At 39.0% G+C, this 27,251-nt stretch overlaps 1 protein-coding gene across 1 annotated transcript in view; it reads right to left on the reverse strand.

The window, feature by feature from the left end:
* The window catches only part of OSBPL10 (oxysterol binding protein like 10), a 252,541-nt gene that overhangs the window by 185,272 nt on the left and 40,018 nt on the right, over positions 1-27,251 (reverse strand). Inside the window, exon 2 of the mRNA XM_011361186.2 lies at positions 23,270-23,302. Coding sequence (XP_011359488.2) covers positions 23,270-23,289 — 20 coding nt within the window. The 5' untranslated portion in view covers positions 23,290-23,302. The remainder of the gene's footprint in view (positions 1-23,269; positions 23,303-27,251) is intronic.

Below are 27,251 nucleotides of genomic sequence, written 5' to 3' on the forward strand. Positions count from 1 at the left end.
AAAATTATAAATGAACTAAACTTGGAAGTTAAGCAATAAATGTTGCAAATTAACTTTTTTTTAGTCCAAACACATCCCTAAGGCACAAGGATGTGAATGTAAGATGACGGGAACAAATATACCAGGCCTGTGGTAACCAATATTAGAAAAGGTAGTTGATAAGACAAACATAAAATTAAGAAAGAGAAACCATATAATCATCTCAATAAGTGCAGAAAAATAATATATGAACATTTAATATCCAGTTATGGAAGAGAAAAAAAACTTAGCAAATCGGAAATAGCAGAAAACTGCCTTAGCTGATAAATGGTATCTAAAACACATACATGTACACACATGAGCATATGCATGCATGTACACAACAACTCTAAAACCGAAAGCTAAAAATGAAAAAAAAAAGCTTTCCGATGAAAATCATAACAAAAATGCTCACTATCATTACTTCTATCCAATAACTGTACTGAATTCCTAATATAGTATAGACTAGTAGTACAGTAATAGGGAGGAATATAAATATCTATAGAAAGCAGAGAAAGAAATGTAACAAAAAATGACTACAATTAAAAAGACCCCAGGCAATATCCTAAACTATTTTAAAAACTACTTTCACATACAAGCAAAGTTAAAAAAAAAAAAACTTAAAAAAAAATCATTTACTATAGCATTGTCACTTCTGGTTCGTTCTGCGGCGTCATCCCCACTGAAATTCCCACCTCTGATCTCTTGAATATGCTCACTACAGGTCATTTCTCACTAGCCAGTTTTCTACTCAGCCTCTAACCACCCTGCTACCAGACCCAAAGTTCCCTAAGGTCTTTCCTCACAACTCCCTGCTTCTCAGGTTGGTCCTCTAAAGAGAAATTATACAATATAGAAGCCAAAGACACTACAGCCAGTTCCTTTAAATAGCAATTATTTCATCTCTATTACACTGGTATAGACTTTTAGATATTTATTTTATAATTTTACCATTTCACGGATTGCATCAGTTGTAGGAGTTTTTCAATTAAGTCTTTTGGGTGTTACAAGTATTCAGGATTGCTCTCTCTTATCTAATTTCTTCTCATTTCCTTTTCTTGCCTTATTACATGGCACAGAATTTTCTGAAATAAGTATAAATAAGCAGGCAGCCTTGTATCATTCTTGTCTTAAATGGAAACACTTCTAAATATTTACCATTTAGCATGATGTTGACTATTTGTTCCAGAGAGATAAACTTCACTATATCCATTTCTCATTTACTAGGAGTATTAATAAAAATTATTGTTGATTAGAAAAAGCTGGAGGAGTAATAGTTCTTACCATCTTTGTAACTCTTCTATGAATCTAAAATATTTCAAAACTAAAAGCTTAATAAAAATAGACATTTACTTTTGTAAAATGTCTTTCAGGATCTACTGACATGATTTTACGGATTTTGGATATATTTTTAAACCCTGTAGTCAAAGCATCCATTCTCACTCCTAATCCATTCTCCCTCTACTAGATGTGATTTTCTTTTTAACTGTAAATAAGATTACAGTGCACTGCTGGTTAAAATCCTTAATGGCTTCCCATTTCATTCAGTATAAAATCCAAAATCTTTAATGGGCCCAGAGACCCCCCATGACGCAGCCCAGTTCACCTCTCCAGTCGCCTTGGCCAATCTCCTCCTCATTCCCTTTGCTCCTCCCACACTGGCCATCTTCCTGTTTCCACATCTTTCCTTCCTCAGAGCCCTCACTCATGCTGTTCCCACAGCCTGGAAACCTGTTCCCTACTCTTGGTCTGGCTGGTTCTTACAGGTCCTTTCAGATCTCAGCTTACAAGTGTATGCCCTTCAGCAAAGCCTTCCCTTCCCCACCAGTCTACCCCAGGTCCCTGTCACTCTGCTCCACAGCATATTGTCTTGTCTCTCACAAGTCATCAGTCTTTGTAATTATCTGTGCGATTATTGGTCAAACCACACATTCACTAGACTGCACACTCCTTGAGAGAAGAAACCACACTGGGCTTCTTTACAGCTGGCTCCTCGATGCCTTAGCACAAATGCCTGACACATACACACAAATACATTTAATAAGTATTTATAATGTTGTAACACCTTGGGCAAGTCACCTAACCTCTCAATGCCCCTGTTTCCTATCTGTAGAATAGAACTAAGAAGACCGCACCTCACAGAGCTATGCTAAGGCTTAAATGAGCTAATACCTACACAAAACACTTTAAAAACGTGCGTGGCATGTGGCTAGCGATATCGAAGAGGCTGTTCCTTGCCAGTTCTAACGCAGCACCCCAGATCAGTCACCAGTGCCCTGGGCCCCTTTCTATGAAGTCTCATAGTCCACAGGGCAGTGAGGGAGAACAGCCAGCACAACAATGCAGAAAGCTGAGAGCACACAGAAAGATAGAGGATTCATTAGTTCTTATTTTCCCCACATTGCCGGTTCCATGCCCTTCCTCCTGGATCCCCTCTCTACTCCAAAGATACAACAAATACAAGAGGCCATAGCAAAAAGCATTCACACAGTCTTTCTCAAATTTATTCCTTCAACAGACAAAAGCCCCGCCTTCACGGAACGGTCCCTCAGTGGAGAAGAGCAGGGAAGAGAGAGAAGATAATACTTACTAAGATTTGCCTAACCCTCTGATGTAGGTATTATCATTACTCTTTTCTAAAGAAGAGGAAACTAAGGCACAGAGTGTCTCTCACCAAAGTCACACAGCCAACTGGCAGCAGAGACAACGTGAGCCTAGGCAGTCTCGCCCCTAACCATTACACTATCCTGCCTTGCTCAGAAAGATGGGCGCATACTAAATCTTCCACCACAGAACAAGGAGCCACAACTTTTAGAAGTAAATCCAGAGGGATGGAGTAGGAGGGAACGGTCAGGAAGTGTCAAATACGTATTCAGACTGGCAGTCAAAGGTGAGTTGTCTGCTAAACCCAGTGAACCAAGCCTGCCCAGGGGTAACTGCTCCTCATAGGATCCTGCAGGAAACTAACACTAGAGAAGAGAAGGAGAGAAGATGCAAGGGGAACCGGACACTACTGCCCAAAGAATTCTCACACGGGCCGTTGGGTTTCACCCAGGAAAGATCACATATGCTGCCTCCGCTGCCTCTGCGGGTACTGGCTCCCTTCCCCTCTCCCTGGTCCCTCTGCACCCCCTTTAATCCACCTGCCCACGCCCAGCTTTAGCTTTATTGCTTGATTACCTTCCCCCAGCATGGGATCTCAAGCTTTCCAGACTGGCGGGAAACCGAGACATGCAGCAGGAGCATGACAGCCACCCAGCCAGTGGATCTCAGAGCTGGGAGTGAAAGACAGAGCAGGCCCAACGATCAGCGTCAGGCACTAACCTCAAGAATAAGCCAAAATGATAGATGGACGCTCAGATCAGGCTGCCACCAAGCGCCCCAGGAAGATTACACATTTCCAAAATGAAATCTGCTTGCTGGCTCTACCTGGAATGTAATTAAACTAACCTGAAGGGGCAAAAGTACCAAAAATGCCACCCGAAACAAGATTAAAATCTCAACTGTTCCTCCAACATGTGCTCCAGTGCCTCCATGCAACATGACCCACCATGACCGTAACACCGAGTACAAAAACAAAACCACCTCGAGGTCGTCCGGGTCCTCCCGGGTGACTGTGGGTACATGTTTGCTCTCTGGGGAACATATAATCCCGAAAAGAGGACAGAGTGGGCTGAAATTTCCACACACTCTCCCCCTTCACAAGCGCTCAGGGAACCTCAATCAAAATAATTTCCGGTCTGGTCTGACCTTGTCGAGATCTGCGCCTCCAGAAACAGCTGATGTTTTGCCACTGAGCTCAAATAAAGGTGGAACTTCCCCAATGGTCTGGGGAGGAAGGGAGGTGTCAATTAATGGGCAGAATTCTCAGTTTTGAAGTTTTGCCCAAAGAACTTTCCTTAACCTAGATGCACCTACAAACATGTATAGCTGTCACCTGAACACAAAACAAACATATAAGCAAAAAAAGAAAAGGAAAAAGAAAAAAAAAAAAAAGGTAATAAAAGTATCTACCTCGCAGGACTTTTATGAGAATTAAGTTATTACTTGTAAAATGCTTAAAACAGTGACCGTCACACAGCGAGCACAGTATTTGTAATTATTTGTCAAATAACATGAATTAAGAAAATATGTACCAATTACCCTTTTAAAAAGTCTAGTCTTGCCTACAAGGCTTAATTTTCAGGTGCATGTGTTTGTGATCAAGTGCTACACCCACACAAGTTGTGACTTCCTATTCCTCAAGTCACATGGTGACAGCAAACTTATCGAGGTGTCAAAGAGCAGTGGCACCCCACAAAAAGAACCACACCAGAAAATCTGATGTTCATCTCAACAGTCAGATTAAGGCTAAGAGAGAGGAAGGTGGAGATTTAACAAATATCAACTGAACTGTAAACATCGATTATGATATTTTCCAAATCTGGAGTGAAATCTCCATTACGCATCTCCTGAAACACCATCTAAGCCTTCTTAGCAATCAGCCAAACATTCCTGTCCAAGAAACTATCACTTGATTCACTGTCCTGGCTCTTCCCATCACCTCAAAGAAGGGAGAACAGAAGAAGGAAGAAGGAAGAGAGGCATCCTGCACAGAGAAGAAAGGCCCAGCCTGAATTCTGCATACCAGCTGCCACTATCCGACCTGATTCATCTACTTGATTAATAAGGCAATATGAGACTGGGGAGCGTCCCACTAAGCTGTTTCAGATTTCACAAAGAGCACCTAAGACAGCATGCTCAAAGATGTCAATGTCTAAGGGTGGGCCCGCCATCTCTTCAGTTTGCTCTGTAGATTACTGGCCAGTTCAATTTGCCAAACAACCCACTTCATGATAAGGGAACCAAAAAGTAATCTCTTTTCACGTGATTCTTCATATTTCTCATACTTTCCCCCAACCACCTCTTAAATTGTTTTCAGAAAATACATATATATGTATGACCCACTGGCTTTCACCACTCCCAGTCAGAATTAATCTCTCTTTCATCAACTCTCCCACTAGCAGAAGGGGGAAGCTGAAAGAGCAGGAAGTCATTTAGCTTATTATATTATTACATTTTTATTATCACCATCATCATCAGTTACATGGCTATCTCTGCTCCCTAACCTGGAAACTCCCTTGGGGACATGTCACTTGATTAGCATTCCCTGTGGGCTCAACGCTGTATAGCACATATAGAGGAGGCTAATACATGTTCCCTGATGGACCCAGGGTAGAAGATCAATAAATAAAACCTTGTCCCTTCATTATCACTGTCCTCGTTTCTTTACTATCACCACCATCTCAATCAGAATATAAAGCTCTCTAAAGCCAAAGCTATTTTCTATAACCATGGACATTTTAGCACTCATGAACGAATATGAGGCTCCTCACCAGAAAGAGAAAGATTCATCGATCTGGGGCTTCCTCGAGCCTCTGGTCCTCCTCCCCCAATGCCCACTCCTCTTCTCCGAGCTGGAAATAAAGCTGAGAACCAAATCTGCCACACGTGGTTGGCTACTAGCACATTTGAGACGAGTGTCAGGGATAAAAGAGACTGTACCTTATGGTGACAATGATGTTTTTAGATCAGTCATGGCTAACAGAGAACTCACTGAAGTAAAACTTGATTTTGAAATACCGTTGCTGAAGTCACTGAAGATAGCCTGCCTGCCAGGCCCACTTCCGTGCAAGATTTTATGTCGAGAGAAATTTCAGGGTTCTGGGTAGCAGAACATTTCTCCAACCCTCTGGAGAAGCCTCCCTCTGAATTACTGATGTCATAATTTATTGAAAGGTTTCCATTAGGTCATAGGTCACAGCCCAGATGCAATGCCATATGCCCAGCCAAGGACATGACTGAGGACAAAAACAAGTTGGGCCAGTTGTCCATGAGCATCTGCTGTGTGCAAGGCCCCCTGCCCCTCCGAATCTAACCAGCACTCAGAGCTCCCAACACACTCATCCAATTGTCTCATTTCATCATCTCATAAACAAGGCAGGTATTCTTTACTCTATTTTACTGACATGAAACATAAGGCTGATAAATTTAAGTGACTTTCCCATTGTCTCACAGTCAATTTCTTGAAGGACTGAGACTAGGATCAGATATTTGAACTTTTGGTCTGCAGTTTATTTCATTAAATTATGAGGTTCCCTATACCTTATGCTTATGGTCACTGCCAGGCATTCTTCTAGATGCTGGGATAGAGCAGTGAACAAACATAAAAATCCCTGCCCTCATGGAGCTTACATTCTAGTGTGGGGAGAGAAATTACAAACATATAAACGAAGACGTTAAGGGTCAATAAATGCTTTCAAAAAAATAAAAGAGAGGACAGTGTTAGAAAGTAGGGGGGGGGTAGGGGGCGGGGGGGGAAAGGCTGCCATTTGGAGAGAGCTCACCTCACCTGGCCAGGGAAGGCCTGTGCGTAAGATAGATTTGAGCAGAGACCAGAAGGCAGAGGGTGAGGTGTACCAGCTAAAGGAAGTAACTGTGTTCAGGCAATGAGAACAAAATCGGAAGTAGGAGCAGGCTCACTGCGATGAAAAACAGCAGAACAAAGGCCAGTGTGTTAGGAGCCAAGTGAGCAAAGGAGCAAGTGATGAGAGATGGCTTTGCGAAGGGGCCAGAAGCCAGATCACGGAGGACCTTGCAGACCGAGGTAAGGGCCTCAGACTTTATTCCAGAGATGAGGGCAGGTTTCCTTTGGAGGGCTCTTGACACTAGAGGGTCACTCTAGAACAATGTTTAGGTGGGCAGTGGGAGAAGCAGGGAGGTCCGTTAACAGTCCAGGCAGAGATTTATGTCGACAGATAATATATAACACATACAGACAGGTCACACAGAAGGGCTTTACCTTCTGATTTTTCCAGCACAGCTGAAAGAGCCACCTGCTTCTCCTCCACCTGCAGCCTGATAACTTGTTCCTCTATCAGTTGATTCAGAGGCAAGGTAGCCAGCCTGGGGCAACGGCACCAGGTGCTTCTGCTGCGTCAATGGTCTAGTTGCAACAGTTGGGCTTCGTTGGTGAGGATGGGGTTAAGGAAAGGACTGGACAGGAAAAACTGCCCTTGACTTTGTTTTATTACTTAGGATGTCTGCCTGCCTCTAAACATTCTGAGAGCTTCTAGATCGTGGTGATCAATTCCCTGGCAGCCTACTCCATTTCCATAGGCCAGGATATTTTGTAAGTACCTGGAGGCTATTGATCTCCTACAGATGATGGCAGCTGCTTTGGGGCAAAGAGATGGAAAGGGGAGATGAGCAGCTCTCCTGGGGCACTGTAAGTAACGGGGTTTGATTTGGCTTTCACTTAACTGGTGATTAGTAACCAACAGGAAACCGTGAAATCACTTCCACAACATCCGTCAGAGCACGAAGCTGGTCAAGGACCCTCTAAAGATGCTGCCTGTATGTCGCTGGAGGGATAGATCACGTAGCATAGAAACAGGGATCTAAAAAGAATAAAATGTGAAAACAAAGCTGGCATTCATCAGGATTCTTAATGACTGTGTTAATTCCTTTTTCTTTCTATGGACTGAGCTATCGGACACCTATCTAGAGGTTAACAAATAAAAGTCCTTGAGAGCTTACATCACCTTTGCAGATGACAGGCCTCTCCGGTGGTCTCTCAAAGCCACATTTCTATAAGTACTCTTCTTTCTGTTGGAACTACCGAAGTGATAAATCATCTTATCGCCAAGACCTGTAGTTCCTAAACAGTGCTCTCTAGCTCTCTGCCAAAAGAAATATATTGGCATTCGGCCAGAAGACCAACTTGATCTGGTTTCTGGTCTTCCACATTGTGTTTTGTGAGGCTGATTTCATGGCACCTGGAGATTAACCCTGGGAAAGAGAACGGGCATAATGGAAAATAAAAGATTCCATTAACTCTATGACTCGGGCGGCTAATGAAAATTATCATTAGCACAGTTCAAAGATAAAAAAAAAGAAGAGGGAAGGGGGAAAGTTCTCACTGAATCACCTCCTTTCAGCAAATTATTTCATTAGCAAAAAAAAAAAAAAAAAAATTAACATTTCCGCAGTGACGTTCTGACTCAGCAGAGACGCTCTGGCACCCCAGCAATTTCAGATCAAACGAATGTGCCTGTCACAGACCCTCCACATCCACGTCAGCTTTTCCTCCCTGGCCATTCTCCACATCCCAGCCTCACGTCAATCTACTTGAACTTCCACTCTGAGTAGCAGCTTTGAAGCCAAACACCAAACACCATTAAAGAAAAATCTGAGAAGTCAAAAACACTAAAAGGCAGAGTCCAAGAGCACCAGAGGCTGGCTGCCCTCCAGAGGTGGAAGACAACCACTTTGTACCCCCTGCCCTCTGGCCTTTAAACACAGCGACAGGAGCTTCAGGAACAGACAAGGCAAGCGCAGAACTGGGAGGCCAGGAATCCAGAGATTCTTTCTCGGCTGCTGTACTTCTTGGCAAAGAGAATGTATAACGAATCAAACTAGTATCGAAATACTGCTTGGTGTTCCATTGCAAAGAGTAATAAATAGCCGTCACTTCCTTCAACTGAATCTATAAGTCTCCCAGACCCTACAGATATATATAGCATGCCTAAATTACCTTCCTAATAAAGCATGAATTAAAGGGACCTACTTCCTTTATTCCAATCATTACAGAAGACAGCCGGCTCTCATCTCAAGCATGGTCCAGAATAAAATGTTCTCCATCAAAGAACGTTGTTTCAAGGTCTGCCACACCTGGGCTGTTCCTCTGAGTCTTTCCATCACTGCGGCACAGCCTTTCAGTGCAACCAAGCAGGGTGCATATTAAATGCAACACCCACGGGGAACTCAGATATGGCCTACCCTTCTTCAGCCCTCCACCCGAGGTGGAACTGTAAGGACACACACAGCTCAGGACACTCAGGGCCTATGGCAGAGAATGTAGGACAAGAGTTCGTACACTTTTTCGGGAAAAGGCTTAAAAGTAATTATTTAAGACGTGGTAGGCCATACGGTCTCTGCCTTAACTACTCAACTCTGTTGACAGAGCACAAGAGCACCCATAGATAATACTAAACAAAGACAGGGCTGTGTCCTAGTAAAACTTTATTTACCAAAAAAAAAAAAAAAAATAGGCAGTGGCTGGATTTGGCAGATAATCCTGAAGCTACTCTTGCAGCTGACAGGGGAGGTGTTCTGAGCCTTTTATCACCTTTCCCAGGTCGGTGACTGCAGGTCTCAAGGTGAAATCTCCACACACTCTCTTGGGGACAGCAACACCACGAGGTTTAGGGTAGCACTCCCACCGTTCCCACCACAACTTTCTTTTGCCTAGTTTGAGACACAAAGTAGCCTCAAGAAAGGAACATGCAAATGTCCATCATTCTTCTTTGTAAACATAGCTATGTTATAGAAATAGTTGATTTTGGTTGGCAGGCCTTGCTTGCAGACAAGTCTCTATTAATACAGAGCAGGTGCTAGAAAGTCAGGCCCCATCGGGAATTTCTCTGTATCCTTCATGCAAACAGTAATTAAAAATGGTAAGTTTAATTTCAAAACATTGTGAATGTATTCAAATGCCACAGAAATATATGGTAAAAAGTTAAAATCACAAATTTTATGTCTATTTTACCATAGTAAAACAGTTTTGTTTTTTTTTTTTTTTTAATTTTAAAAGGCAAAATATTGATAGCCACAGGGGGAAAAAAACACACATAATGGTAAATTGGAGGAAGAATTGGTTACTGAGGATTTCCGAGTGGCAGAAACAAGCAATGTTCTCTAAACTGTTAGAACGAAATGGAAACTCAAGGATCCCAAGAAGCTCTGGGCCTCTTATCAGGTCAAAAAACAAGTTGATCATATACATTGTCGTTATTGAAGCCTGTGCACATTTTAAGCAGGCCTCCCCTTTGATGCTAGAGTCTCAGTTACCCCACAATATAGTGTTTGACTACAATAAAAGCTCTCAATAAAGCTGTCACGGAATGACAGAATTTCAGCTCAGAAGGGGTCCTTGGAGGATCCACGGTCCAGCTGTTCTAAGCCCTTGCTCGCCGCATACGGCGTGATAGATGGGTGTTCACGAGCATGACGGATGACGCTAGATCCACTCCCACGGTTTGCTCACTCCATTTCCTTCTCTGCTGCTCGAGAAAGTATTTCAGAAGGCAAGTAAGGGTGGCATTCTATGAATAACCTTGAGTCCAGTCTAGTTTTCTTAAGTACGGAACTAGCAAACTTAGATATCTAATTAGTGTATGTGTATATCTATACCCACCCCCAAACACCCACATATATAATAGCATGAGTGAGAAATGATGTATAATTCAATCTAACCAGAATTTTTTAAATACCATACAGGGTTGATGTGTGCCTTTAATTTATATCAAGTAGATGAAAGGACTTAAATACCAGCCATGGAGTCCATGTAGGTGTTTGTAAACCAAGTCAGAAAGTGGAACGGCCACAAAAGTATTAATTTTATAAATCTAATTCAAAAAAAGAAAAGCAAAATCAAACAGTTTAACCTCTCTGTACATGCATTAATTCAGGCTACCTTAGACCATAGGCTAGCTTAGAAAAACTTAGAAAACTGACCTGACAAAGTAAACACAACACCGTATACATACACAAAGCTCTGAGGATTTTAGTCGTTACTGACCAGAAGTAATTATTTGGAATGCAAATGTGCCCTGCTCCTGTCACATTTCTACCCCCCAAAATCTAGAAGGATGAAGGGATTCTCATATTCTTGGCAAATCAAGAACTAAGCAGAGACTTGTCTCACTCTGTTCAGGCTGCTATAACAGAATATCATAGACGAGGTGGCTTATAAACAACTGAAATGTATTTCTCACAGATCTGGAGGCTGCAAAGTCCAAGATCAAGAAACTGCTAGATTCAGCGTCTGGTGAGAGCTCATATCCCAGTTCATAGCTCTCTTTTTGCTGCGTCCTCCCATGGTGAAAAGGGCCAGGGAGCTCTCTGAGGTCTCTTTTATAAGGGCACTAACCCCATTTTCATGAAGGTCCATCCTCCTGACCTAATCGAATCCCTAAAGCCCCACCTGCTAATACTATCACATTGGGGATTAGGTATCAACATATGAATGGGGCAGGGAGAGAACACAAACATTCAGTCTGTGGCAAAACTACATCCATTTCTTCCTTTTGTTTTTAAGCCAGCCTTAAAGGAATCTCGGTTGCCTCCCTGGAGTAGCATTTCCCAAGTGTTCTCTGTGTTGACAGGTGTCACTGAATGAAAGGGCGGCTATTGTCAGCTAAGCGTGAGAAACCCAGCCAAACTACAACTGAACCAAACATCAGTTTCTCTACTCATGACTTATCAGACTATAAATGCGCTCTGTTCTTTGTGGAGTTCCACAAGGATATGGCAGTGGGCAGTGTTTTCCAAACCTACTAACCATAGTAAGCTTTTTCTCAGTTAATTGCATGGGACTACTGTTCCATGGAACTCGCTTTGGGAACTGTCACAGCAAAAATATACTCAAGAAAGGACTTTCATTTCCCAATATGTGAGATTATTTGAGCCTGGGACTCTAGACTTTAGCATCAAATTTTTCTAGTTTCCTAGAGTGATGCAGTCTAAATGGGAAGATTATTAGGATCCACTTGGCCCACTACAACTATGCTATCTAAGTAAGCAGCCATGTGCAGCTATTTAAACTCATATTTATTAAATTTAAATAAAATTAAAAATCCAGTTCTTCAGTCATGCTAACCACATTTCAAGTGCTCAATAGCCACTTGTGGCTACTGGCTACTGTATTGGACAGTATACCTATGGATCATCTCCATTATTGCAGAAGGTTCTATCAGACAGTGCTGCACTGGAATATAAGCTCCCTGCATTCAGGAATGCATCTGTTCTGTCTTCTATCGTATCCACAGCTGCATCCAGCACAATGCTTTGAACACAACATTTTTTGAATAGTTGTTGAATGATAACAGGAAAAAAAATAAATATATGTGTATATATATGTGTGTATGTGTGTGTATCACGAATAAGTCTTGCCCCTAACATCCCCCTAAATTGACTCACAGTTCTTTACCACCACCTCCAAATTTATCATTTTCCACAGTCCACAGCTCATCACTGAGTATGTTAATCAGCGCAATAAAAATGTAAATGTTTGTCCCACTCAATACTCTTAAAGATTGAAGTGGACACTTCCACAATCACCTTTTCCCCACTCCCATAAAAGCTCTATAAGTCCGTGATTAATTACTTCTCAGGTGCCTGGTAATCTCCCTTGCTCCATCCAATTAACTAAACCAAAACCAGTGGGTTTTTGTGCTCTTGCCAAAGAACTCAATTGTGTTGGTTCATCCACCTAGCCCTTTGCTGCAACTAGCCACTCATCTCCTTTTGCATTTTGTTTTAACTATTCTGTTTAATAAATGTTTTTATTGTAAGCCTCAACTCCTATTAAGAAATACACATGCTACATATACGTTGTAAATACATTTCTTTCGCTCCAACATTTAGGTTTCAAGAAGTCTAATTCAAGCCTCACCAGAAGCATCAATTCTAAATAATGTGACGCTTTGTTTCTTTGCATCGCTTTACTTGTGCACATCAATAATGTGACTCCAGGAAGGAGGTCAACAGGACACTGGAAAGTAAGAGAAGACAAAGTCAGCGTCACCGCCACCATGGTTCAGCATGTGGAATCCAAAAAAGCCAAACTCATAGAAACAGAGAGTAGGTTGGGGTTGGGAGAAATGGGGGGATGTTGGTCAAAGGGTACAAACTCTGTACTAGTACGCAAAGTCACGCGACAGGGCTACAGCCGCCATGGAAGGTGGAAGCAAGAGCCTCAGAACAGAAATTAAAATCCAAAAATCCTGACTCCCTCTGGAGTCCTAACCAAATGAGAAAATCAATCAGTCTTGATAGTGAAAAGCTATTAATGAGGTGGGTTTTGCTATTTGTAGAAAATGAAAAGAAGAAACCCTTACTTCTTGATTATAGAGAAAAATAAACATAAATTCAAGAGCTCGTTAATTTATGTGATGGGTGGTTTAAGACACCCAGCTGCAGACATATGCAACATATGCAGCTGGATAACTCCCAACTGCAGGATGGAAACCTAAATACCACCAGTAGAGTAAGCCTTTTGTAATCAGACAGTCAGCTGTGATCTGAAGCACCTCGAAAGAGACAAACAGATCCCGTATGCTGATAAGAATCAATTCATAAATCCAAACCCATGACCTTGACTGGACTAAGGCAAGCTCTTTTTCTCTTGGTATTCAGTAGGACTGTCCCATTCTCCAAAAGATACAAAAATAAGTCTAGAAAGAATAAAGAAACAAATTAAAAGCCCTTATCCTAAATATGTGTGCTAGTTTTGAGAAGAGTAAGTTCTGAGTTACTTCACAAACACAGTTAAGATGTCTGAAACATTTAAGAAAATAATCTGTCTGCTGAATGGATGTGTCTGATGTATTAATTCTCAAGAGTTGTTGAAATTCTGAAGATGATTCTGCTCCTTGGTTTTTCTTATCAGCCTTAGTTAAGGTGTTTGAGACAAAAAGACTCTTTAAATTTGTGATTATAGTTTAAAATGTTAGACTATTCTGATTAAATTTGTAAATAGTGCTAAAAGCCTTAAGAACTTTGATTTGTTAAATTTAAAAGTTAAATGAATGTTAACCAATAAATAAGTGAAACCATTGTTAACATAAAAATTATTAGTTCATAAATAAAATAATATCTACAGGTTGAGCTTAAGGTTTAAGAAATACTAGTTGTTAAAATTTATAATTTTAATAAACTGAGTATTAATTGAAAAGAACTGACTGAAGTTTCCTTTCCAAGCATAAGTAATCCTCAGTATTTAAAATACAGACAATTCATTTAGCTATTATTTTAAACCACCTTTTTGAGTTTTTAAAACATAGTAATACCAACTAAGTTAAAAGACAGCAAGACAAGTCTCCTGGAAAATTAAATAAGTCCTCTTAGAAGACAGATGCTGGAGCTCTTTTTCATTTAAGTATTTGGAATGGAAAATTACCCCAGAAAGAAAAGGGGTTAATGAGGTGATAAGGTAGTGATCATGGGCACCCTTGCTGACTAAACAGGAACCAAATGGAACTTAACAAGTCACTGGTCCCACTGCCTCCAGTTGGATGGCCCAACCTGTAAGGACAAGGGAAGCAAAGTCAGTGGGTGGAGCAGACTGGCCAAGATCACAGCAATAGGGGCACATACACCCCATTCATAATGCTTTGTGGAATGAAGGCCCACTGCTGCTAGATCATCTAATTCTTACAGATATTTCTGAACAGCGACATTTATATATATCTAGATTTTTAAGTGAAAGCATTTGATTTTTAAATCATGGCAACTAATGACTGAAAACATTTGCACAAGCAAAACAAAACACATAGGTGGGCCACAAATGGCCCATCTGATGCCTGTTTGTACCTTCTGACCCGCAGAATAATGTCAAACTCCACAGCATGAGACTCTTGTAGCCTGGATCCTGCCTGCCTACCAACTGCAGCCCAATCACACCCTTGGTCAAACATCCTGCAAGTCCTGAAGATGACACCATTCCATAACTCTGGGCCTTTGCCCATACTGTTCCTTCTACCCAGAATGCCCTGCTTGGCACACTTGGCAAGATCATCTTTTTCATGGACTCTGTCTTCCAGAATGTGTCTCTGAAACTGTTTGTTGAGTAAGTGGGGATCACTATCCTGGGCTGAGGAAAACAAGAAGTACAACACAGGCAGGGCATGTCAACCCATCAAACCAGGCTGTGCAGGAAGCCTGAACAAATGCACTTTTTATGGAAGTATAACGGCACCAAATGCACACACTGCAATGTATGCAGGTGTCGTCAAGGTCATGCATTTTAGCTATCAAAAGTATCCTCTACTTTATTCCAAAGAGGAGTCCAGCTTCCTGTACCTCCCAGAAGAGCAGAATAATGACTCTGAGCTCTGAATGGCTGGGCATCTTTGCTGGAAACTCACTTAAGAGATCTGAATGTAGAGAATTTTAAAAGTAGAAGGTGAAAAGGTAAAACTAATGAGAGAGTAAACAGATCAGTGGTTACCAATTTGAGAGGAAAAGGGGAGAGAGAAACAGGTGGAACATAAGGTAATTTAGGGAGGTAGAACTATTCTGTATGATACCATGATGGAGGATATGACATGCATTTGTCAAAACCCATAGAACTGAACAACACAGGATGCAAATTAAGAAAGAAAATCATTTATGAGGTCAGGGGGTCCCAGGAAAGAATCCAGAGTGTGGCAAAATAATCTATATTACTAATGCAAGAAACAAGTCACTGAAGGGAGTGGGAGAAAGGTGCTGATCTAAGTCTGATACTGCTGTACATGCATAATGCAACTGAACAATGCAATAAATGGACGTCAGACAGTATAAGCCAAGTTTCTCACTGTTGAAGTGCAGGTTTACAGATAAACAAAAGATGTAATCCAGAATGCTCCATGTGGTAATGGATCAGAGTGGGAGAATTGGTATGTTAAACATGAGTTAAACTCATGTGCAGATAGATGATTACACACAGAAATGTTTATAAATGTGTACATATATATATACAGGTTAGCAAACACACATTTTTTTTTCCTCTCTGTCAGGTGAGAGGACCTAAAAGAAATGATACTCCAAAAGCATTAAGCATACCAGCACCCAGACCTTGTTTTCTAATACCATTCTCTAAGAAAGAAACCAGAGTTCCTTGGAGAAATGGCTGATTCCAGGACTGGGTCAGGAAATACACGAGATGAGCCTGGAGAGTCTCGTGATGCCAAAAAGTAAAGAAGTGCTCGAAACAAACAAAAAAGACACAATGATGGGAGCACGTTACAGTGACACAGAAGCCAACTGAAAGAGCTTCCAATGGCCAAAGCTAGAACAATTTTAGCCACAAAATAAAGTAGTATTGGACCATAACCCAAAGTAAAAAGTAAATACCCATGATTCTACACTGATATGAATTAATGATTAAATGGGAAAGAATGAGAAATCTCCCATGAAGAAGAATTCCAAATAACGTATATAAATAAATACTCTTCTCTCAAAGCAATGGAGCATAACTCCCCACTCCTCAGGTGCAGGCTGTATATAGTAACTTCCTTCCAAAGAGCACAGTATGAAAAAGGTGGGGAAGGCTGGCTTTACAGTGGAGAAACCTGACACACACTACTTCTAGCCAAGTAATTAAAGTTAACAAAAACAGTCATAAATCATGTAGATGCATGTGCCCTTGATGTGAGGTGACAAAAATGGCACTTTATGTTCTTCCTCTCAAAGCTGATAACCCCGGTCTAATCAAACAAATTCCAATAAGGGGTATTCTTCTGTATACTTGACCAGCACTCTTCAAAACTGTCAAACACACGAAAAACAGGATAGTCTGAGAAACTGTCGCAGTCAAGAGGAGCCCAGGGAGACATGGCTAATAAATGTGATGTGGTATGCAGGATGAGATTCTGGAACAGAAGGGGGAAACTAGGTAAAAACAAAAGAAATCTAAATAAACTACATACTTTATTTAATACTAGGTATTAACACCGGTTCGTTAATTGTGACAAATGTACCACATTAATATAAAACGTTAATAATAGAGAAGCTGTGAGGGTGGAGTGGGGAGTATACGGAAACTCTCTGTACTATCTGCTTAATTTTTTTTGTAAATATTAAACTGTTCTAAAAAAAATAAAATCTATTAATTTTTTTTAAGTAGGAAGAAAGAAGAGAGAAGCAGACCACAGATCTGGGGTGTCAGTGTTCAGAGAGTGTCACCATGATCTGGTCCCCCAGCTGGCTTCATGAGCAGCTCTCTCTTGCTGGGGTGGGATTCTTCATCATGGCGCTGCACACAAATCTGGGCGAAATCTCCTTAATTCTAAGATGTAGCTGCTGGTTATCAGCATCAAGAATTTTCTAGAGCACGAAACAGAAGCTGTTTTAAGTGATACCAAGAATTTCCAGAAAAATTTCAAGCACTTAATGTAAGGATTTCATAGGGTGTAAATCACTTGGGCTTTAAAAGAGCAAAGGAAAGATGAAGGAAACCCTCACATGAACAATTCACACAGAAAGAACAAGGGGCAAGGTCCATGACAGACTAAAAAAGCATTCTTCGTTTATCTCAGCTGGTTTCCTCGGGTAACTGCGCTCCTGTTATTGAAGAATCTCTGAAGGCAAGCAGCCAAATCCCACAGAAAGCCGAGCTCTCCAGTCTGTTGGAGGAAAGCAGGGCCAGGTCACCAACTCTAGTTGATTAACACTGTCCCTAGGTCACATCTTGCCATCCCTGGCTGTCTCTCCAAAGGTCCAGTTTTTACCCAACGCCCGTGTGCAGCCTGACGCTAATCAGAGTGCAAATGTCACTTTAAAAGGCAGTAAACAAATAAACATGGTAATGAGAATGAGGAAAAGTCAGAGTTGCGAGAAAGATGTGCACTAGGCCAACCAAAAAAAAAATTATCTTTTTCTTCTTTTAATTTTAAAAGCTAAAAATATTCTCAAACACACAAATTCATGCAAAATAACACTTCACTTAAAAACAAAAACAACAACAACAAAAAACTTGAAATTGAAAAAGAAAAGCCAGCAGATGTGCTACAGGGCTGATAGGGCGCAGCGTCACAGGCACCCAGGGTGGGGCGAAACCATCATGCGGCCGATCTGAGCCTCGGCAGCATCTCCCAGGAGTTCAGTAACAGATCCGGTGAGTAGATGCAAGACTTCCTGTGAGACAGAAAAGCCAAGCTCTAGAACTTTATGCCTCTCTCTGGTAAACACTGGGTAACACGATTTCTATTTGAAGATTGAAAATGCAAGCCCCACTTGGAACAAATGCATGGGCTGAAAACAGCATAATTTAGTCCATTTGTAACACTATGTTAACCAGGGTGAAGATGTGAAAAATACTTGAGTGACTTAGTGATTTTATGAGGATTTTATAGAATTCAGTTGAATCAAACTTTTTCTCTAAAGGGCCAGTCATTTTAGGCACTGCAAGCTATACAGTATCTGTCACAAATAACCCTGCCTTTGTAGCACTAAAGTAGCCACAGACAATGGTAAATGAATGACTGTGGCTATGTTCTAATAAACTTTATTTACAAAAACAAGCAGAAGGCTAGATTTCACCCACAGGATATACTTTGCCAACTACCGAATTAAATAATTCTCTCTCTCTCTTGCTCTCTCTCTCTAACTAAAATAGTCACCACCTATTCAAATTTTAGTAACAGAACAAAACTTCTTTAATCCATAAATCTGGAAGAAAATCAATATGAATCCCCTAAAAGTCTCCTGTATCCATTTCTCAAAGAAACACAGCTGAAAATCATACCATTGTAAACAGTACCTGGCTGTGAACAAACAAAACCCAGCCAAGCATAACTTCTCCGGGAACTATTTTCTCTAAGACAAGTGTCTGGGAGAAGCACACACCCTATGAATTAAACTGAAACTTTTCAAAGGCCCCAAAAGTTTATATGTTCCCTGTGACTGTCTTCCTAACACACTCCCTTACCCGGAAGCTTTGAGGTGACTTCTAGAATGTCCAGAACAATTCCAGTCTTCTTAACATGACACACAAGACCCTCCACAACTGGTCCCATCCTCATCTCCAGGCAGCCTCCACATCTCTTTCCACCCTCAAACTACAGTCTAAGAGGGCTCACTACACTTCAGGTATGTCATTTGCCCACTTTCAAGTCGCCAAGCCCTTACCAGAGTGACCATGTAATTTATTGTCCAAATTAGGGCATTTTTGAGAGGAAAAAGAATGCTGTTAGTAACTGTGCTAGGACAAAAAATGTAGCCCAAGGCAGATCGAAATGTAAAGTCCTTTAGCCTTTATTCATGATGACCTCTCTATTGTGAAAACTATTGCAAACTCACTCTGGTGAACTCCTACTCATCCTTCAAGGCCCAGGTCAAACATCTCCCTTCCTCTTTTTGCTGACCTCTTTCTGGCAGAGGTAGCCACTCCCTCATCTTTGTAACTATTAGAGCCTTTATCACATAGCGTTATATTCACTTGTTCATGTTTTCTTTAAGGACAGGAATGCTTCCTCTGTATGCCCAGAACTGTTTTATAGTTAGTGCTCAACAATTGTTTGCTCATTTTCTTATAATAACACAGACTACGTATTTACCCTCAAAACCAATGCATAGCATAAACCAGTGGCTTCAACCAGGGATAATTTTGCCTCGTAGAGGATATCTGCAACGTCCAAAACTATTTTTGGTTGTCATAACTAGGGGAGATACTACTGGCATCTAGTGGGTAGAGGCTGGGGTGCTTCTAAACATCCTACGACACACAGGACAGCGCCACCCCCCCCCCCCGCCACCCCTGCCAAACAAAGAATTATCCAGCCCAAAATGCCAATATTGCTACGGTTCAGAAACCCTGAAATAAAACTTCAGTTAGCTTCCTCATGAAGTTACTACAAATTCCAGATTACAGAAATAGAAAGTCATGAAAATTTCAAGCACATATGCCATAAACATATTTAGAAAGCCCACACATTCAAGAACTTAATGTAATATAAGAGAAGTAAAAATGGCACAGATTACTGTAGAGATTCATGAATTTGTCTGAAGAGCAGAGTAGATACACAATGCTATACAGTGCTTGAAATGTTACGCTCCCGCAGAGGTGATTAATCTGATCTCTGAATGATACAGAACATATGCAGCCGAAGACATAATAATACAGGCGGAACTTCCTCAACCATATACAAAAGTACAGGTGAAATAAGAGCTGCAAACTCTAGCCCCTTCCTGAGTCTCTGACATTTGGAATCTAAAGTAGATTGAAATCATACTCACTACAAAAGTTGAATCTGAAACTTTCTCAATTACCAACAGAACTAAATGCCACTATTACATGTAACAAAAATTCCAGAATATTTAGAAGATACTTTCAACATATAATCTTATAAAATTAACATCTAAAGAAAAACAGCTACCAACTATTTAACTGCTTCCATTAGAACCTATATTTTAACCTTATTAACAGACATCTGCATTCTTCAATCTTTACTTGGTAAATTTTCCCAATAACTGAGTCTAAAACATACTGCATACCCCTCTGCCTTCATAAACAGTACAAACTATGTCAAATTTGCTTTTCTGGGATGCCCAGGGTCAGCTCACATACTTTAATATTGTACTATTAATATAACCCTCACAGCCTGTTTAAAAGGGCAGACGGCTTCCCCTTAGGCCTGTTTTTACCTCTTACAATTTCAGAGCTATCCATTAAGCTGCAGTTAGCATTCACGATATAATCGATGCACAGGCCTCCGTCCTTTACCTCCAGCCTCTTCTAATTTAGCTCTTTTGAAAATCTGGTATGAAGTAATTAACCAGAAACACCTTATCTAAACCATGGGTAAAAAGGCTGAGTGAATGAATGATCGAAGACTTCTACTCAAACCAAAGAGATTAGCAGCCTGCAAATTCTCACACCTATATATGTTCATGCCTTGAGTTTCTCTTATCCACCCCAACCTCTAATCCTTGTAATCAAGAATAGGGAGGATACCATACAGGTAAGGAATAAGAAGTTAAAACAGAGGTTGCATAGACAAAAAGAGGAACACTCATGGAGAGTAAATTAAACATGAGTCACAATTAGTAAAAACAGTCATTAAATTCCCAAGAGATCAGGTTAGCTATATTTACGACAATCACCTTCTATTCCTCAAGCACAAACAGCGTTAAGAAAAATAACTGAGACTTGCAGATGTTATTTAAAACTCTACAGAAAATGAGCACTTAGGTCTTTACAAAACTTTAATTCAGAGGTATTGATTTTTTTAAAAGAGGCAACACATAACCAAAGCATCCTGTCCATTTGGCATCTATCTTAATCTGCCTGGGAAGAAAAAAAACAAAACAAAAAACAAACAAACAAAAAAAAACACTGAGAGTCTCAGAAATGACTCATACATCAAGGTGACTTTTCAAAGTTTATCCGCATGTGCCCAGGCAATAATTATTGTATGAACTACCCCTTCCCACCCCACCCTTTAATATTCTACTTTGATTCAGATGACACAGGCCCTAGCATCTATGTCAAAGACAGTACAGAAGAATGCCCAGAATGCACACTTCCACCCACTTAACTTCATCTGGACTAGAAGTTTAACTTGAAGCTACCAAAAGGTGTTGACAGAAGAAGATGGAAATATAAACCACTATCCAAAATCAATCTATTATCAGATCAGTGTTTATTAAATACTGGTAGCATTTGATAAAAGAGATGAGTTCTACAACAGCATCACAGAGACATCCAACAGTGAATGACTTTATTTCCCTCCTTCACGTCCAGCTAGGATTAAAAAAATATATATTTTAAATGATAGATCATACGTCCTTGCCATAGAGTAAAAAGCATCTGATATTACTCAATATCCATTCTTAGAAGAAAAAAAAGATAGAGACGAAGTTAAATACTTTTCTAACATAATAACGCATCTCAACATGAAAGCACCATGCTTAACAGAGTAATTCTAGGCAGGAATCAAAAAAATAAGAATGAAATCTATCACAGTATTTTTAAACATGGATTTGAAGATTCCAGTCAATGTAATAACTCAAGAAAAGAAGTTTACTGATACAAAATTAACAGAAAATAAATAGCTTTAATTGAGACAAAAAATAACCAATTATAAAATCTAATAGAAGAAAAGACTTCATTCATGATGGCTACAAAATAAAAAGTAAAATATCCAGCAATAAAATTAACAGGAAATGCGCAACATTACATGAAGAAAATGCTCCAAGGATCACTAAAAAAGACAAATAAAAAAAAGACATATTATGTCTTAGGGATAAGTTTCACATCATTAGGACGTTGATTATCCTTAAGTTAATTTATAAACCGAATATAATTTCAATAAAAGTACTTTGAAATCTCTTGGGGGGTTTTGGCATTGAATGAGCACATTCTAAAATTCTTATGGGCAAGTCAAAAGGAAAGAATAGCCAAAATTATTCTGATAATAAAAGTAATGAAGAGAGAATAGCCCTATCAAATATTTAAACAAATATATTATAAAGCTACAGTAATTAAAAGTGAATAATTGGCACATGAGCAGTGAGTCAGATCAGTGAAGATAAGAAAACCCAGAAATAAATCCAAATACATGTGAGAATTTACAATATTATAGAAGTGGCATTTCAAATTAACAAGGAAAACATGGTTCATTCAATAAGCAATGTATGGGCAACCATGAAACCAGATCCCTGTCTATTACACCATATGTATCAGGTGAAACATCAGGATAAATTCTAAGTGAATCAAAATTTTAAACATTAAAAAAAAGAGAAAATACTAAAGATATCTCACTTAGTTTATTCTAATAAACCTGAAGTAGAGAGGGTTTTTCCATAGCATGAAGAGTCGACAAATACAATTACACAGAAGTTAGAATTTCTACATGATAAAAAACCACCAAAAGCAAAGTCAAAAACAAACCACAAAATGTGAAAAATGTTTGCAACTCCTATCACAGACACAGGACTAATTACCTTAATGTACATAGAGTTCCTACTAAGAAAAAAACCAATAACCTTATGGAAAATGGTCAAGTGATACAAAGATAGCTCACACATAAAGAAATACCAATGGCTCTTCTATGATGAAAAAATGTTCAACTTCATTCATGGTAAGATAAACACAGATTAAAACTAAACTGAGAAATTATTTTCAAATCTCAGATTGTCAAAAATCCACAAGCTTGACAGACAATATACCATATACACTCTCATATTTTGCTGATGGAAGAACACAATCTGTATGAGGGGCAATTAGACAATATATCAGAATTAAAAAATGCACATACTCGATGACTTGGATTCTTCCATTCTTAACATTGACTCCACAGAAAGTTACACATGCATGACGATGTATGTACAAATATCACAAGGTATGTATTCTTTGTAATAGCAAAAGAATGATAAACAAATTACATTAGATCCAGACGATGTACTACTACATAGCCATAACAAAAGAATGAGGGGGCCTTTTATCTACTGCCCTGGAATTATCCTAAAAAATACTGTTAAATGAAAAGAAGAATGCTATTGGGTAGAATAAAAACATGAGGGAAAAGTACCCACACTCACGTATCTGCTTATACAAGCATTAAATATCACTAGAATCATACATAAGAAATTGACAGCATTGGTGACCATCTTTGGAGAGTGAGACAATGTGACAAAAGTATGGGGAAAACAGTTTGTGCCATACCCTTTTGGATTCTGATCCATGTGAATGTAGTACCTATAAAAAAAATGAATTTAAATCAAAGTTTTTTAAACCTTAGTAACACTCGAAACACTTCCCATCCCCAACTCCCAACCACTTAATGAAGTTCTGATGATTCTCCAAAACCTCTTATTTACCCATCTGCTCCCTAACTCTATGGCCATAATCCAACTTGAGCTCCTTAAGCAATTGTCAGGAGCCCAGCTGGTCTCAGGATACACCTGACTCTAAGGCCAGAATCCTCTCTCTTTAAGGAGCTCAGCATCATCTACATCTGCTGAATTCCCTCACCAAGCACCTGAGAATGCTGACTGCCTACAGAAACGCACACCCCTCAATCTGGTATTTGGATCCAAGCTACCTTTCCAACTCTATTTCACCAGAGTCTTTTGTGTTCATTTTTCTACCTTCCAATTATACTAGAAGATTCTTTTTAAAAAATTAAATTTATTGGGGTAACATTGGTTAATAAAATTATATAGGTACATCATCTGTATGTTGCATTGTGTGTTCACCTAGAAGTTTCTTAAAGTTCAATTATTGTCTTATCCATCTTTTTTATTTTCAAAAACTCTTGGTATGGCATCTTGTACATATAAGGTGCTCAGGAAATGGTCTTTGAATAAATGAACACATAAGAATAAATATTAGATATATCAATGGAATATTAAACTAAAAAATGTAATGAAAATGAAAAGCATGGACTCTTATTCAAGCAGCTTGAGAAAGAAGATTAAGAAAACCCAATATTGCTATTTACTAATGATAAAAGTTTATTCTAAAACAGTCCACTTCACTAGAGTTTTCCGCTCCAAACATGTTATCATTCCCACCTCCATCCTCATCCTCTTGTCTCCCCACTTAGCTTACTTTCCTCACTTCGAGATGACACTCCCTCAGATTCAATATCCTACGTGACCTGACCTGGTCCATTTCAAATGGGATATAAATGGCTTAAGTATTTTGATGCTGCGTATTCTGATATGGCCTTAACGATAACTATGCAAGAAAAAAATAACAATGTAAGAAATTATATCATTTATTTCATTTATCTAGGCTTCAACTTGCCCATGATTTAAATTTAATAAGCACTTTGTCTTCCCAAAACCCACAGTAAAGTATGTAATATGTTTTAAATTGCATATAATAAAAATAAGTAGTCTTTTGAATTCTTACCCATCACTTTTTCTTCTATTTAAATACTATTAAAAGACATTTCATGCTCCCAATAAAGAGGCTACTTAATATCATTTAAAGATATTTTAGTCTTTTTCTTCTTTTTAATTTTTTTAGTTTTAGCAAAAAGTAGAGAACCAAAATTTTAATAGCTTTCATGAAAACAATTTGTGAATGTTTTAGTCACAAAATATTAAGATTTTTTTTAATCTAAATAAACAAAAAATATTCTTATTACAGGAAATGAGTTATTATTACTACTTTTTCCCCCCAGCTTCCTCCCAGAATTACTGCAAGAGCTGCACCATTACTGGCTACACCAGGCCTTTGATTTCAAGATGGGCTTATGAAGGACCATGCAGACGAATTAAATCATGAGTCCTAATCACAAGATTGTGGAACAACACTGTTGCAAAGTTTTTAAAAATTCTTTGTTGTAAAGTTTTGTGTCATGAAATCATATACGGTAACAAGAAAAAGGAAGGCCTAAGCTCTTTGATGTCGATCTTAGTGATGACATTTTTTTGGATCTGACTCTTAAGGCATGAGAAACAAAAACAAAAATAAAAAATGGGACTACAGTAAGTCCTTACTTAACGCCGTCCATGGGTTCTGTGACTTAAAGCAAAATGACGTTTAATGAAACCAATTTTAACATAGATTAGTTGATATAAACAAGAGTTAAGTTCCTATGGCATTTCATTAACGTTAAACAAAAGAACCTTAACCAAAACAACCTTATTCCAGAACCTGCTGTACATCAAACTAAAAAGCCTCTGCACAGCAAAGAAAACCATCAACAAAACAAGAAGGCAGCCTATTAATTGGGAAAAGATATTTGCGAATCATATATCTGATAAAAGGTTAATATCCAAAATAACTCATATAATTCAAACATACACACACACGCACACACACAAAATAACAACTGGATTAAAAAAATAGGCAGAAAATCTGAATAAACATGTTTTCCAAAGAAAACACAGGAATGGCCAACAGGCACATGAAAACATGCTCAGCATCAATAATAATCAGTGAAATGTAAATCAAAACTACAACGAGATATCACTTCACACCTGTTAGAACAGCTATTATCAAAAAGACAAGAAATTAAAAGTGTTGGCAAGGATGTCAGGGGAAAGGGAACCCTCATGCACTGTTGGTGGGAATATAAACAGGAATATGAACAGGTACAGCCACTATGGAAAACAGTATGGAGATTCCTCAAAAAAAAAAAAAGTTAAAAAGAGCTACCATATAATTCAGTAATTCCACTTCTAGGTAATTATCCCAAGAAAATGAAAACACTAATTCAAAAAGGTATATCTACCCACATGTTCACTGCAGCATTATTTATAATAGCCAAGATATGGAAACAAACCGTATCCATCAACGGACATATACACATACACACATAAACACACACAACGTACTACTATTCAGCCATAAAAAAAAGAATAAAATCTTGCCAGGTGCAACATGGATGGACCTTGAGAGTATTATGCTAAGTGAACTAAGTCAGATAAAGAAAGACAAAACCATATGATGTTGCCTACATGTGGAATTTAAAAAACAACAAGCTCACAGAGAACAGATTGATGGTTGCCAGAGGTGGGAGGTGGTGGGCAGGGGGCGGAGAGGCAGTATGAGAAACGGTGAGTAGGTCCTAAAAGTCTTCATTATAAAAAAAAACAAAACAAAACCAACAAAAAACCATGTTGTAACTATGTGTGGTGACAAATGTTAACTAGACTTATGGTGTGGATCATTTCACAATATATACAAATATCAAATCATTATGCTGTACACCTGAAACTACTACATTATATGACAATTATACCACGATTTAAAAAAATTAGTTGGCCTTCCCTGAACAAACACAGACTGGAAATGAGACAGAAAAGGTTAAAAACTATCTTGTACTTAAAAGGTATTGCTATGGGTAATCTGCATGCAAGTACTGGAATCGTACCACCAAATAAAAGTATTATTTCATGTTAGTAAAGAAAATAATCTCTTACTTTTTAGCAGAGTGGAAATATTCTGTTTTATTTGTGCCGGTGGTTTCACAAATCACATACACTTGTCAAAACTCATCAAACTATACACATGAAAACACTGAATTTTATGTCCTGCAGTAAACCTGAATTTTAGAGACATAAACTTTTCTGAAGCTAAATATCCTAATTTTTCAACAAATATGGTACACTAGAAAAAGTAGTGTACCATATTCCAAGCAACTCAAAAAAGCTTTAAGATTTTACTATGAGTTGGGCAAACAAGAAGTTACTCCAATTTTACTGATGGACAAGCTGAGGCCAGGTCAGTGAAACGAATTACATAATATCCTATAGTGTTATAGTCTCGTCATCACCAGAGTGAGCTGGACTCAGCAGATGGAGCCGGTTCTTCCATCATTTGGCTCAAAACTGAAGCCTTAGGTAAGTTCTCAGTCTCTTCAGCTGTAGAATCAGAAAGTTAGACTTATTTGCTAAAGTCCCCTCCAACTTTAACATTCTGATTTTATATTCTACTAGAGAGTTGAAATATAATTTAAACATCCTTTCAAAAAAATAAGATCTGAAAATTCTTTTATCAGAGAATTGAGCCTACCACTATTAGAAAAAAAAAAAAAAAACGAAAAATCCAACTTACAGAAGGAGAGTAATCATGAGAGATTCAATCAAATTACGAAAGATTTCTAACTGTACAAAAATCATTCACATGAAGAACTTCCCTAGAACATTTAGGTGTTGGTTTATACAACATTAACTTTCTGAAGACAGAA

This window comes from Pteropus vampyrus, unplaced genomic scaffold (genome assembly GCF_000151845.1).
Source record: "Pteropus vampyrus isolate Shadow unplaced genomic scaffold, Pvam_2.0 Scaffold1, whole genome shotgun sequence".
Classification (NCBI taxonomy): Eukaryota; Metazoa; Chordata; class Mammalia; order Chiroptera; family Pteropodidae; genus Pteropus; species Pteropus vampyrus.